A 15,797-nucleotide genomic window follows, 5' to 3' on the forward strand; every position below is an offset into this window, starting at 1 on the left:
AACCTTTCAAAAAATATTAAAAGAAATAAAAATATTTTATATTTTAAAGAAGCTTGTAATGTGAAAATTGAGAATTATGCTAAAAATGACATGAATTTATGAGAATTAAATTAAGGATAATTTAATGGAGAATATATTACCTCAATTATTAATTAAATTATTTATAGTGTAGGAAATAACAATAAGAAGACGGTGATTACAAGTTCTTATTTCTTAATTTTTTTAATTATTATATATTTTTGAAACAGACATAAAAATAACAAAAAGAATGGATAAAAACAATTGGCAATGTAACATGTTCTCATCTTGCAACTGCAAGTAGCGATCTTCACCTACCTCATGTGCATTTCTTTTGCCTTTTCCTCTGTACTCTGCTAGCGGAAGCATTCCTAATTCGATCTCACCTGCCAGCCATCCTTGTTTTGCTTACTCGATCACTTCCATCTCCATCAAAGCATCAAACGCCATGGCTGTCGAACCAAAGAAGATCATAATCGATACTGATCCTGGCATTGGTACGCCTTCCTTTCTACCACTTCTTAATCTTCCTTTAAGCTTCACTCTATTCATTTTCTTAATTGCTAATCGATCAGATTTTCTCATGATGGATGGGGTCACTTTGAGTTAATTATTTTGTTTAATTCGTCCAATAAGCTTATCGGTCCTGTTTGTCAATGGAGAAAAGTCAATTTATAAAGAAAAGAAAGATGTAAACAATTGTTGATGCATTATGATTTGAAACTCCAAGAAGTTGGCGTTTTTGCTAATTCGAACTGTTGGCAGAAATGGGCCTTTACTCGAATTTTATGCTCTTGTTCTTTTCTACTTATGGATCAAATCTGTTTGTGAACCTTTTTTCTTAACAGATGATGCCATGGCAATATTTCTTGCATTGAGATCACCTGAAGTTGAGGTGATTGGACTGACTACCATATATGGGAACGTTTATACCTCTCTAGCTACGAGGAATGCCTTGCATTTGGTAAACTACACTTTCTGTTTTTATCCATAAAACTTATTCTTTAACAGAAGCTCCTTGAGTTTCTGGATTGGAAATCTGATTTCTTAATTCAACCTTCCTTTCAAGTGATAAAAAAAAAAGGGCGGCCCGGTCGCATTACGCGTCCCCGCTGAGCGAGGGTCCGGGAAGGGGTCCCACCACAAGGGTGTATTGGGGGCAAGCCTTCCCTTGCCAATTTAATTGGCAAGAGGCCGCTCCTAAGACTCGAACCCGTGACCTCTGGTCACACGACAACAACGTTTTACCGTTGCGCCAAGGCTCGCCCTCTCTTCCTTTCAAGTGATATTATGATTTTTTTTTTTTGGCTAATTACAGTATTTACTCTGTTTACTTTTTTGGATTAGTTGGAGGTTGCAGGAAGGACTGATATCCCAGTGGCTGAGGGATCGCATGTGACAATAACTGTATGTACTCCTTGGCTCTTGAAGTAATCCAGGTTGTAATGTCTCTTTGGATTTGTTTCTTCTACTAGATTTGTGCATCATTTCGTTAAGAAATTGTTTTTGCTTCTTTGGTGATGTCTGGATGTCCACGATTTACTGTGACTTTGAAAGTTTAACCATCCTTAATAATGTTTGAATGGGAGCAATAAAAGAGAAACTGTATGTCACATTTCCACTTGACAATCTCTAGTATTTTAGTTATTATTTCTCTTAATAAGGGCAACGACTAAAGTTAGGTTTACGGTTTCCTTGAGTTGACTAGATTGTGTCCCCACTCGAGTCCAATGATCTGTTCTTTAGAGACACTTTGTTGGCTCGATTGCATTGTTGTGAAATTGATAGTTGTTTCTACACGAGAATCAAATATAACTGCAAATCAGCTATAATCTCTTCCATAGTTGGGAGAAATAAAATTTCTTTGCATGAGCAAGGATATTATACTTAATTAGATATGAAAGGACAGTAGGTGAATGAATATACTTTCCGTCAAAAGTCCTTGGATACTGCAATTAGTCTCGTGCCTTTCATTTTGTATCTATACTTGCAACTTCAGCATTGCATGTTTTTTTTTCCAACTTAATGCTAATGGAAAATATGAACTGTTCTATGGTGGAATTTCTTATTTCATCTCTACTTGTGGTAAAGAAAGGTACAAAACTTCGTATTGCTGATTTTGTCCATGGTGCTGATGGACTTGGTAACCAAAATTTCCCCCCTCCTAAGGGACAGCCAATTGAACAATCAGCAGCTGCTTTTCTGGTGGAACAAGCAAATCTCTACCCTGGAAAAGTTACTGTGGTAGCACTAGGCCCACTTACAAACATTGCATTGGTCAGATTCTTAGACATTTTGATTTTTGATTATTTTTATAGCAGCCTTCATTTACTACATTTTTAATTCATGGTCTATTATATAGGCTATTGAGTTAGATCCTGCATTTGTAAAAAATGTTGGGCAAATTATTCTTCTTGGAGGTGCATTTTCAGTAAATGGGAATGTGAACCCAGCAGCAGAGGCAAATGTAAGTTGCAAAACCTATATACTCAGCTTTTGGTGTTTATTTGTATCGGTTGGCTGGAAATCCTATTTCTCTTCGTTCAAATTTGACTTTCTTTTCATGGTCTAAACTTAGAATCCCTGTCCTTGAGCCTTCTATACATCTCTTGTAAACGTACTGTGCCTCATGTGGTAACACATTTGCTTGAGGAACTTCACCGTCTAACTTACTAAATAATCACTTTTGCATGATCTTATATGTGACTTATTAGTTTGTTATTCTTTGCACATTGCCATTGCCTTATTAGTTGTCATGGACCTGCATCTTATCATCTGTTTAGAACTCTAGCTCTTTGGACTAAGAAAGTCTATGAAGAATCGGTTGAAGTATTTTCAACCAGCATCGCTGCTTCTACATGAATATGTGTATTAATGTCCTGTGCTGCTCTTCTCTCCCTCTCTCCATTTTACATCTCAACTTTTGGACTTTGTGACCAGATTTTTGGTGATCCAGATGCTGCTGATATTGTCTTCACCAGTGGTGCAGATGTAGTAGCTGTGGGGATTAATGTAACACATCAAGTCATTTTGACAGGTTTCATTTTCTGCCTGTTCCTGTTATGCATATATACCATCTTAGATAATAGATATGCTATAAGTGAGCATATGAACAATTTATTTTCATATTAAAGTTTAATAAAAGCATTTCGGATCTATACTGAGTTGCAACCTAATCAAATCTTCCTGTGAATCTAGAGTTCTACAAAATTCCCTGCTAACAGCTGCAATGCATGTAAAGAACTTATCCTTGCATACAAGTAGGGGAAAAAATTTGCATGTTTGGTATGGTTTTGAATCTATTTGGATATAATTCATAATACTGTCCATTGAAATTGTATCATATCAAAGTATTTAGAACAGTATAAAATGATTTGCAGAATATATGATATCATTTGGTTTTAATAATAGAAATGAGATACTGAACTATCCTGACATAAATTTCTGGAGAGGTTTCCTGTCTTAAGCCAATTCTACGAGTAAAATATTTTTAACTCTAATTTTTTTGGTAAGCAAGTTTTCAAGTCTAGTTCGGTATACAAGTTGAACATGTGGAGATCTGAAGTACAAGTAAAACCTGCTTTCAGGTACATGATAGCAAAGCCATATGTCTCCGAATTAGTCTATGAGGAAAGTGTTGATCTGATGGCTGACAACGGCCCCTAAATTTCTGCAATCTCCTGATAGAAAAGTTAAAAATAGATGTAATGTATGTCTATTTTGTATCTTGATTAACCTTTTTAATGTTGTCCTCTATGGGAGGTTTGACTATTGAAATAGAAAATCCTTCATATGATTTCTAAGGTGTATCGGGGCAACTGCCTCGGTACAAAGGTGAGGCACAATTCGAGGACAGCGCCCACCTCCAAGGCAGGGCACCTTCAAAGAGATGCGGCCATTTGTGCTTAGGACAGCTGCCCATTTGGAACTTTTTATTTATTTTTATTTTTTCCGTTCAATGTTTTTACTTGATTGTTTTTTTTAAGTGATTTAGCTGTAGTAGAAGTATATTGATTTTAGGAATCAGATCAGGTAAATTTTTGTAATTAATTTTAGGGTCTTTAAACACATTGATGTTAGAAACTACAACAATTTAGAGCAATATACCAATCAAAAACAAAACTAGCAAACAAAATTTCAGAAAACCAAATTATCCTTCAAGTATCAATTCTATACGTGAAAATAGTGATCTCATTCCAAAGCCATTAGCCATTAGCCATGAACAAATACAAAGAGAAATACGAGTAAGATTCTGCATGCCATACTCCTGTAAACTGTTCTTTTCATTTCTTTTCTTTCTCCTTTCAATTTAATATATGTAAAGGTTAAAGTCTAAACCTTCTCTTCAACGTGTTTTATAACAGTGCATGAACATACATACTGTTTGTTTGTTTTTTGGTTCCTTCTTTCATGGCTTACTTAGTTGCTTTATTGCTTCGTGAATTTTTTTTATTAGAGTTATATTTCTATTTTCTAGTTATATTTTTAGACAAAATTGCACCTCGATTTGCTTGAGCCATGGTTCATTTGTGCCTCGCACCTAAGGCCATACAAGGATGTATTAACTTAGTTGTGCACTTCTAACTACACTGTAAACTTCTGATTAATTAGCAGAACTAAAAGCTGTGAATCCTCAAACATAAGAAAATCTTCAGGAACATAATACAAGAGAAACTTCAAAAATAAATGATTGGTTCCCAAACTGCATCGACTTATATAATATAGGTTTTCCCTATTTGATTATTTTGTTCTCTATTTGTGATACATTGCAGATGCTGACCGAAACAAAATGGCACAGTCAAATGGAAAATTTTCTCAGTACTTGTGCAAAATATTAGACGTGTACTTCGGTTATCATCATGACGCATACAACACAGCAGGTGTGTTATTTACTTTTATGGACACGCTCAAAAACAAAATCTACGAAGATATTGATGCATGTTTTGCTTGTATGCAGGAGTTTATCTTCACGATCCTGCAGTCCTTGCTGCTGCTGTAAATCCATCACTTATGACCTACATAGAGGGTGCTGTTAGAGTCCAAACCTCTGGCATCACGAGGGGATTGACAATATTGTATAACAAGAAGAAGAGGTAAGACTAGTGTAAGATAATCTAGGTATACATAAATTATCGCCTACGGATGGATTGTGCGCTCACAATATCTTCAAAAGTGAAATTCATTGAAAATAACACAAGTTTGAAAAAATTAACCTGCTCTTTATTTTGGGTTTGTGCTGCTGTCAACTATAGAATAAGCTCTACAGCCATGAAATGCTGAGGGAGTATGTTTTGTTCAATTAAAGAAAGTAGTAACTAAATACAGTTGGAGTTTTGGAGTTGAAAACTACATGAGCACCAATAGGTGGTGATCTCTAGGTAGTCATAAATTTCACATATTTATCCTTGCTTAGAAAATAATCGTTTATAAGTTTTATTATCAATGAATGTATTGCTCAAGTCTATTCAAGCTTTTATTTGAGATTGAGAACTATAACTTTTAGTTGTAATTGAGTTTGTTGAGCTGTGAATGGATATCTCCTGTCTTCCATTGGATGATTTTGAGCATAAAAAAGTAACAGACAGTCAGTTGTGAATACGTTTTTGAGTCTCAATTGTTCAAGTTCTGACTAGTATCAGCGTAACGATTTAGGTCATTTACACCATGAGTTCCTGCTGCAACTCACTCCTACTTTTCTCTGTTTGGAAACTATAAACTAGGTTTGGTGAAGTCACTGAGTGGTCTGATAAGCCTTCAGTGAAGGTGGCTGTTACTGTTGATGCTCCGGCAATTGTTAAACTAGTCATGGACCGGCTTATGGAATCATGAGCATTGCAGGCTAAATCAGCTGTTCACTGTTGAGACTATTTATCTAAGGTCAAATTGTTGCCCTGCTGCTGGTAATGCTAAAATTGCCATTCCTAATAGTGTATTATTGTTCTTTGCTTTCAACTTTGTACATACTACGTTCCTTTCAACTGCATTGAACCTTCTAAATAAATTTGTTCATACAATGAAATAATTTTGTGCATTTTGACCGATTGTTTGTAACTGTTTTAGTTACACATGAGACATTTTAGACACCGTGACAGATTTTTTGTTTTTTTTGTGATTTATTTATGCTTGGTCAGTTTAGTTATTGGCACTTTGGCAGGTTGTTTTTGCCTGCATTAGTAACATCATAAATATTTCAGACATATTTAATGGTTGGAACGTCGGATGTGATAGTTAAACAATAATCAAAATCAATCGTTCAAATTCGTTATCTAAGGGTCTGATGTGATAGTTGAACAATAATCAAAATCAACCGTTCAAATTCGTTATCTAAGGGTATAATCAAAATCAATCGTTCAAATTCGTTATCTAAGGGTATAATTGATTTTGTTTTGAGACATTAAAGGTTTATGCGTTCAATATCTGTGTAGTGGTATTGAATATACCACAACAATACTTGTATAGTCAGATATCGATACATGTACACATTGATGTAGCTTAATGCGGGACTGGACCAATCCACTCTAGAAAGGTTCATGGTGGACGTGTCATTGATCTTTGAATATCATAAAATCTTTGAATTTTTTCAATTTTGAGATCGTCATCGCTCATTTTAATTTTGAGATCCTTTTTACTAGTAAAGTGAAAACATCAGTCATCTCCTAATAGTGGTATTGAATATACCACAACAATACTTGTATAGTCAGATATCGATACATGTACACATTGATGTAGCTTAATGCGGGACTGGACCAATCCACTCTAGAAAGGTTCATGGTGGACGTGTCATTGATCTTTGAATATCATAAAATCTTTGAATTTTTTCAATTTTGAGATCGTCATCGCTCATTTTAATTTTGAGATCCTTTTTACTAGTAAAGTGAAAACATCAGTCATCTCCTAATCGCAAACAAAAACCTCACTCATCGTTTAGGCAAAAAAAAAAACAAACAAAAAAAATACAGGTACCAGTTTACAAAAAGTAAAAGAACATAATTTTTTTTTTTTTTACTTTACCCTATTTCTTTTTTGAGGGCGAGCCTTGGTGCAACGACAAATGTTGTTGTCTTGTGACTTAGAGGTCACGGGTTCGAGTCTTAGGAACGGTCTCTTGCCAAATAAATTGGCAGGGGAAGGCTTGCCTCCCAGTACACCCTTGTGGTGGGACCCCTCCCCGAACCCTCGCTTAGCGGGGACGCGTAGTGCGACCGGACCGTCTTTTTTTACCCTATTTCTTTTTTTTCCTCAATCTTTGATTTCTTTAGATTTGTTTTTCTTCTCAGTTTTGGTCGTCACAAATATTTGGTTTCACCATGTAATAAGTTTTATCTTTGATTGTGCTTGACATTTTGCAAATTAGTTTTTTTTTTTTTTTTTTTCAGAATCAACAATGAATTTTTCATTTTCCTTTTAGTTATTATTATGTTTCCGGTCTTAAAATTATAAGAATATTTATACATATAAGATGCATTAAAAAGTTACATACAAGTTACATAATAGAGGAGTTTTCCATTTCGAAAGCTTATAATTTAAAGATGATCTTGACTTGAAAGTTTGAATGCAACATATGTATAAATCAAATTGTTTTGGAGTTACCCGAATCCACGAGCCTGGTAAGAATAACTAGAGAGCAGAGTGTCATCAATATCAAACACCCAAACGTCCTTCCCATCACCGGCAATATCCACTGACTGAGCGAAGGCAAATGAGTCGGAAGCAACAACCTTGGAGTCGGAAAGGTAGCGTTTTCCGGTCATGTAGTTATCAACAAAGGTCAAGCATTGGGAAGGAATGTTTTCCCAGTAACCTGCATTGTTTGTTTCAAGAGAGAGCCTAGGCATTTGGATGACAGATTGAGAAATGGTCATGTTTATCAAGTTTAAGAGCACTAGTATTGAAAGTAGGGAAGGAAAAGCCATCGGATAGAATTAATTAGTTATTACAAATGGATATTATGGATATGATTCTGCTTCTTTTATATCAAATAATAGGTATATATTGCCAATTTTTAATCCTCAAACATATGGCATACACAGTGATGTGAACCAAATTTAAATTTTGTATATACAATACTATCACGTGCCCTTGCTTCTCAGTCAAAATAGTACAACCGGCTAAGTTATGAGTTATTCAGATTTTCATATCAAATATGAATAATTAATAGAACCACGCTTCTTGTTTTTCTAGTCAACACAATAAGTAATACGAACACGTTTATTGATCATACTCTTTCGTGATTAGAGGTGGGATCATAGTCGAATACTCAAAAATACTGACTTAAATGCATGGTGTGGTAAGTAGGGGTGTAAACGAACCTTGGTAGTTCGTAAACTATTCGAGCTCAGTTCGGTGAAAGCTCAATCAAAGCTCGGCTCGAGTTTAGGATCGGCTCGAGCAATAACGAGTATTAAGTTGAATGAGTGAAAAATACTAACTTGGCATATTCTCATTGAAATTAAAAGTAACTAACTATTACATTTTTATATTAATGTAGGTGTGCTCTACAAGCAAACTTGGTGGCTAAGAAATAAAAGAAGCATGACAAGTGTCCAAAGATAAGCCTTATGATGGTCCTGATTTAGATGAGTGGTGTTGATTTATTTGAGGGTGGATTGGGTGCAAGAGGGACTATCATAAGGTGGTAGGCTAATTCTAGAATGTGCTATCATTGGGGAAACGACCAAGATGCCCTTATTTGTTGTAGATGGACCGAATTGCCCCTGTAACCCAAGGGTCAACTTGATTTCTTGTATTTACATAAGATGCTCATTTAGTTCATTATGTCAAGGATATTTACTTCCCTCTTTCTCCTGGAAACTCAAGAGTCTCCTTCTTCTCTCTTCTGTAAAACCTTCCCTGTAACTAATCTTCACCATCTTTCATGTGTACTTGTTCTGATAAGCTTGATACCTTCCCTCAAACTATGCTTGGCATAAATTTCGCAAGCCTAGTTTGTCGATCAAAAACCTCAACTGCGGTGAATGTTGAGCTTTGGTGAAGAGATCCGCTAGTTGCAAGGCGGAGGGAATCGACATCAGGCGAATCAAACCAGCTTGAACGCGCTCTCGAATCACATGACAATCAATGTCTATGTGCTTCGTTTGCTCGTGAAACACCAGATTCTGGGCTATATGCATGGCCGAGATATTATCACAGAACAGAAGGGATGCCGCCGTTGGCGGTGCTTTCATATCTCGCAAGAGATTCACTAGCCAGTGGAGCTCGCATGACGTTGAGGCCATGGCTCTGTATTCTGATTCCGAGGAAGATCTGGAGACGTTGTTTTGCTTCTTCGATCTCCAGGAGATTACGGCCGATCCGAGGAAGACGGCATATCCGGTGACCGATTTCCTTGTTTCGTGGCAAGTAGCCCAGTCGGAATCCGTGAAGGCCTATAGCTGTAGGTCGTTGCATGCGGGAAAGAACAACCCCAACCCTATGGTCCCTTTGAGGTAACGCATAACTCTCTCTGCTCTATTTTGGTTCTCTGTGGTCGGTTGCATGAGGTGTTGGGATAGTTGATTTACAATATATGTTATGTCTGGTCTTGTGTGGGTGAGATAGAGCAGTTTCCCTATTAACTGTCTATATGGTGTGATATCTGGAAGTGGTTTGTCATTTTGGCTTGGTTTGTGGTTCGGTAAAGTGGGGGACGAGGCTGGTTTACAGTCGATGAAGCCATGGTCTTGTAACAACTCTAATGTATATTTTCTTTGTGACATGTGGAGTCCCTGACCGCTGCGAGAGAACTCAAAACCCAGAAAATAGTGTATGACCCCAAGATCCTTGATGCTGAAAGCATCATTTAGGTGTTGCTTAGCCTGGTTGATGGACTACATGTCGTTTCCTGCGAGAACCACATCATCAACATATACTAGCAACAAGGTTACCTGTCCCGCATATTCCTTTGTGAACAAGGACGGATCGGCCACTGACTGAACGAAACCCATTTGTTTGATGGTGCCGGTCAACTTGGCGTTCCACTGCCTGCCTGCTTGCCTGAGCCCGTAGAGGGCCTTATTGAGTTTGCATACTTGTTGTGGGTTCTCCGGAATTATCCCTGGTGGTATTGTCATATAGACATCTTCGCTCAGCTCCCCATGTAAGTATGTGTTATCAATATCTAGTTGATGTATATGCCACTCTTTTGCAACTGCTATTGTTAATAAAGCTCTTATGGTGGTGAACTTTGCTACAGGGGCGAAGGTTGCGGTGAAATCCACTCCCTCCTATTGAGTGTAGCCCTTTGCCACTAGTCTGGCCTTGAACCTGGCCATGCTCCCATCGGATTTGTGTTTGATCTTGTAGACCCATCGGCAGCCTATGGGCCTTTTACCATTTGGTAAGTTAACTAAGCTCCAGGTCTGGTTAGCTTCTAATGCAGCTAGTTCCTTATTCATTGCTTCTACCCATCCTTTCTCTAACTTGGCTTCTTGATATGTTGCAGGCTCCCGATGACAGGTGATATTGATTGAAAAAATTCTCTTGGCCGGAGAGAGTCTATCATAGGATAGATGCTTACACAAGGCATGCAGGGAATTGGTTAAGCATGGCAAAGTGGAGCCTCGGACCAGCGCCAAGTGATAATCTCTGAGATACGTTGGGAGTTTCCTTGTTCTTTGTGGCCTTGTGTTGGTTTGTTGGTGTTCATGTGCTAATATCTCTGGTTGTTCGACATTTTCTTCAATTTCTTGTATTGTATCAACATGCTGTGTTATTTCTGGTGTGCTTTGTTCCTCATCTGTACTGTATGATTCATCATCGTCGTCATTCGTGCATGCTTTATGAAGTGACTCTAGTTCTGCTTCACTGCAACATGATGTGTCATTCTTCTTATGCTCTTCTGAAAAAGGAAAGAAGTTCTCAAAGAATTTCACATACCTGGAAAAGAAAACAATGTTAGTGTTTAGGTTCAAAAGTTTGAATCCCTTTGTGCCATGTCTATATCCCAGGAATATGCACTTCATTGCTCTTTCTGTGAATTTGCCTTTGTGTCTGTCTAAAGCTGAGGCATATACAAGACACCCAAAGACCTTAAGGTCGTCTATATGTGCACCTTTTCCATACAGTCGCTCGTAAGGCGTCTGGCCCTGAATTGGTGTGGATGGTAATCTGTTTATAAGATAAACTGCATGACTAACCGCTTCTGGCCAAAAAATATGAGGCAGTGAACTTTGAAATATGAGTGCCCTAGTGGTATTCATGATGTCTTGATGTTTGCGTTCTACTCTGCCGTTTTGTTGTGGTGTCTCCGGACATGATGTGTGATGTATGATTCCATTTGCTGCGTAAAAATCCTTCATGATAAACTCAGGGCCGTTGTCCGTTCGGATTGTTTTCACATTCTTGCCAAACTGTCTGTTTACATATGTATAGAACTGTTGTAGTGCTGTGCTTGATTCCCCCTTTGTTTGCATTAATGTGACCCATGTATACCTGCTGTGATCGTCTAATATGGTTAGGAAATATCGTTTACTAGAATGTGACTCTTGTGTTGGACCCCATATATCCACATGAATTAGATCAAAACATTCATCTGCTATGCTATGACTCAGTGAGAAAGGCATTTTCTTTTGCTTGGCTTTTTGACAAATGTCACATGGCATTTCTTTAAGGGAATCAAAATCATTACATGATAAATTGAGGCCTTTCAACCTCTCATGAGAGGGATGACCAAAACGTAAATGCCACATACTGGCTTTAACAGAAAAAACAGAAATGTGATTTGGTAGTGGGTATTCCAGGTAATAGAGGCCTCCATATTCTCTAGCCAAGCCAATCTTCTTCCAACTTGTTGTGTCCTGTATCACACACATTGATCTCGTTATCACAACACAGAGTCCATTAGTACTCAATAGCTTACTAGTCGATATAAGATTGTAATCAAACGCATGTATACACAGAACATTATTCAAAACAAGCTGCGGACTTAGAGTTACAGTGCCAATATATTCTGCTTTGACCCTTTCTCCGTTTGGCAAGTTTACCCAGCATTTTTCGATTTGACTGTATGAGATGTACATTTTTTTATCACAAATGATGTGTTCTGTAGCCCCTGTGTCAATTATCCAACATGATGAGAGAAAATTAGGGTTACAACTGTTACCAGAACTGTCTCCCTTGACAAAAGTGTTGACGGTGTTGCCCGAGGCCGGGGTCTTTCCTTGATTCATGGGCAATAGGGCAACAAGTGATTGGTACTGGTCTTTGGTTAGAGTGAATGGTTCTGGATTGGTTTGCCTATTGTCTTCTTCTCTTGAGTTTTCCTCGTTGGCTTGATTTACTGCTGAGTTTGCCCTGTGTTGATTTGTTCTGAAAGCATTCTTGTTTCTGTTACCATAGTTCGGCGGATATCCATGCTTTTTGAAACATATTTCTTCTGTGTGTCCAGTGTTGCCACAATAAGTGCATAAAGATGAGCTTTTACCATTATTTCTGCGATTGTTGTTCTGGTTGTTCTTGATGTTGTTCTGTTTACCCTGTCTGCCATTGGTGTTGGTGAACCCTGCAAACATGCTACTTTCACTTCCTTCATTACCTTTCGCAGGTACAAGACCAAGCTGTCTCTCGTGTTGGATGGCCAGTGCGTAGGTCTTATTCAAGGAGGGGATTGGTTCGATCAATAGGATCTGCGAACAAACAGTAGAGTAAGACTCATTTAACCCTTGAAGAAAGGTAATAACCTGGTCAGCATCTTGTTGATCCCTCAGGATCTGAAAGCATTACAGCTGCATGCCTGCCGACAAACACATTTTGGCATTGGCCTCAGGTTTGTTAGTTCATCTTGCAAAACCTTCAAGTTGGTATAGTACTCAGTAACACTACCATTTCCTTGTTTCATACTGTTTATTTCCCTTCGCAGCTCGAGTATCTGCAGTGAATCTGTCTGCGCGAATCGTTCTTTCAGATCTGCCCAGATTTGATCCGCCTTATCGAGCCATATTACACTTCTCGCAATGGTAGGTGAAACTGCATGGTTCAGCCAGGATATGACCATGTTATTGCACCTTTCCCACTGGCTAAACATGTTGTCTTCAGCTACAGGTGCGGTGATGGTGTCGTCAACAAACGCAAACTTGTTCTTCGACATTAGGGCTACCTTGACAGCTCTAGACCATTGATGATAGTTAGGCCCGATGAGGACCTGCGAGACCAGGGACAACGTCGGAGTCTCATTCTGAGGAAGGTGGTAAGGGCTGCTGGACGTGATCATCGGTCCGGCCATGACTAGTAAGTAAAAAGGATAGCCTTTTATCTTAAGTTTTGCTCTGATACCATATTAAGTTGAATGAGTGAAAAATACTAACTTGGCATATTCTCATTGAAATTAAAAGTAACTAACTATTACATTTTTTATATTAATGTAGGTGTGCTCTACAAGCAAACTTGGTGGCTAAGAAATAAAAGAAGCATGACAAGTGTCCAAAGATAAGCCTTATGATGGTCCTGATTTAGATGAGTGGTGTTGATTTATTTGAGGGTGGATTGGGTGCAAGAGGGACTATCATAAGGTGGTAGGCTAATTCTAGAATGTGCTATCATTGGGGAAAAGACCAAGATGCCCTTATTTGTTGTAGATGGACCAAATTGCCCATGTAACCCAAGGGTTAACTTGATTTCTTGTATTTACGTAAGATGCTCATTTAGTTCATTATGTCAAGGATATTTACTTCCCTCTTTCTCCTGGAAACTCAAGAGTCTCCTTCTTCTCTCTTTCGTAAAACCTTCCCTGTAACTAATCTTCACCATCTTTCATGGGTACTTGTTCTGATAAGCTTGATAAGCTAAGTTCGAGTTTCCTCAAATTCGGCTCGAAAGCTCGCGAACAGGCTCGATTATTTTTAATTACTATATATATTTCATATAAATATTTACTATATATTTCATTGGTTATTATTAGTTTTCATCACAATTCACATTTCAAATAAGATTTAACCCATAAAAAAATGACATAAAAAAGCTTAGACATGAGTCTTTAGCTAGACAATTAGGTTTTGATAAGGAACAAAATACATTACAAACTTCAATATGCATTTCATTGTTTGAAATTTTTGTGTGAGTTTGTATTTTCCTACCATAAGTACCATTTACTATTCTAGAATCTCGACAATAACATTATTGGTTTTCTTTATAAATATTTTAAACTCACATGGAGTATGTTATAAGACTTTTTTGTTTTCCACGCTACTTATTATATGTATGTATGATGAATTGGGTTAAAGTTCGTTAGAAACTCGATAAAAGCTCGGCTCAGTCAGATTCGGTCAAAGCTCGGCTCGATCAAAGCTCGTCAAAACTCGATTCGAGAGGGCTCGGCTCGAGATATTAATGAGCCAATACCGAGCCTACCTAGGGTTTGGCTCGTTTACACCCCTACTTATTGTGGTAAGATACCAAATGGACGGCAGTGAAAAAACGTGCATATGTACATAAGTTTCCGAATTTCTTCTCGTTTTTTTAGGAAGTGCATATGTATTTCTTACAAAATGGTAAAAAGCTACCGCTTATATCACGCTTACCCCTATCTAATGAAAATTTTGAACAGTTATTTGATTATTATATCAGTATTGGATCTTCCAAATAAATTTGTGGATAAACTAAAATAATTTTATGCATTTTGACATATTATTTTTAACTATTTTAGTAAGAACATTTATATATAACATTTTAGCAGTTTGTTTGTTACTGTATATAGTAACAGAATAAATATTTTATACCTAATTAATGAAACCAGCCCCGACAGCAGCTGATGAATCCAGCCTCGGCAAACATTCAGTACCTGATAGAAAAAGAGTGATAGATCTAAAATCTTATGGAAATCGCAATTGTTTTTAACACTTTAAATTGTGTCAATACTAAAAATAATATTATGGATTTAAATATCATCATGCATGCTTTCGAATACAATTGATGGGAAGTGGTTTCTTAAGTCTTTATTCCAATTCCAGGAATTAGGCTGATAAATGCCCGACAAATCCAAAATACTTTCACAAATAGAAAAACATAAGTCTAGAGACAATCTCTTAGTCTTCTAGTGAAACTAACTGGATTGATGTGCAACAGGAATAAAGTAGAGTTGATTTTTTCTTTTGGTCACAAGCCCAAACTCCTCAATCATGTCAAGATCTTTGTATTCATTTTATTAGGAAGTTCCCAATCAAAATGATAGAATATTTTTTTTTGCTAAAGGAAGCTCGAGGTTTGCAATGTCGGCTAGAATATCATGACACATTCTCCTTCCAGCACCAAACGGGATAACTTCGAAATTAGAGCTCTGATAATCAATTTCACTCCTAATGAATCTTTTTGAATTAAACTTTTCAGTCCAATGATTAGACCCTTCCAAGTGACCATATATTAAAAAGGACTTCATTTTTGTGATTTATAACATATCCATTAATTTCAAATTCCTCATCACATTTTCTTGCAAGTTGTGATCGATGTGGATGTAATCTCATTATCTCTTTAATAACTGCTTTTAAGAATATCAACTCATTGACAATTGATTTATCAAACTTTCCATGTTCAACACATACATTCCTCACTTCTCTTGAAAGCCTAAACTCAACTCTCTCTCTCTCCGCCCTTATATTATATACATTTTATATATATTTATTTTACCTCTATTTGATTTTTATTAATTTTCTAAATATTTTTTTTGTTACATAAAATTATCTTTATTGGGTATTATTCAATTAATTAACTAAAATTTTTATTTGTGGCATTTATATTGTTCATATTTATAATTTAATATTAATTTTAATTAATTTTTTTTATTATAAACA

At 36.9% G+C, this 15,797-nt stretch overlaps 1 protein-coding gene across 1 annotated transcript; it reads left to right on the forward strand.

The window, feature by feature from the left end:
* The first annotated feature begins 265 nt into the window (after positions 1 to 265).
* LOC136218060 (probable uridine nucleosidase 2) lies at positions 266 to 6,081 on the forward strand. Its single transcript, XM_066004795.1, has 9 exons — positions 266 to 515; positions 867 to 982; positions 1,366 to 1,425; positions 2,110 to 2,295; positions 2,381 to 2,485; positions 2,959 to 3,055; positions 4,791 to 4,898; positions 4,976 to 5,111; positions 5,739 to 6,081. Exons 1-9 carry the CDS (start codon positions 467 to 469, stop codon positions 5,845 to 5,847), a joined length of 966 nt encoding a protein of 321 aa, XP_065860867.1. The 5' UTR covers positions 266 to 466; the 3' UTR covers positions 5,848 to 6,081.
* The last annotated feature ends 9,716 nt before the right edge of the window (positions 6,082 to 15,797 follow it).

The sequence above is a fragment of the Euphorbia lathyris genome, chromosome 2 (genome assembly GCF_963576675.1).
Source record: "Euphorbia lathyris chromosome 2, ddEupLath1.1, whole genome shotgun sequence".
Taxonomy (NCBI): Eukaryota; Viridiplantae; Streptophyta; class Magnoliopsida; order Malpighiales; family Euphorbiaceae; genus Euphorbia; species Euphorbia lathyris.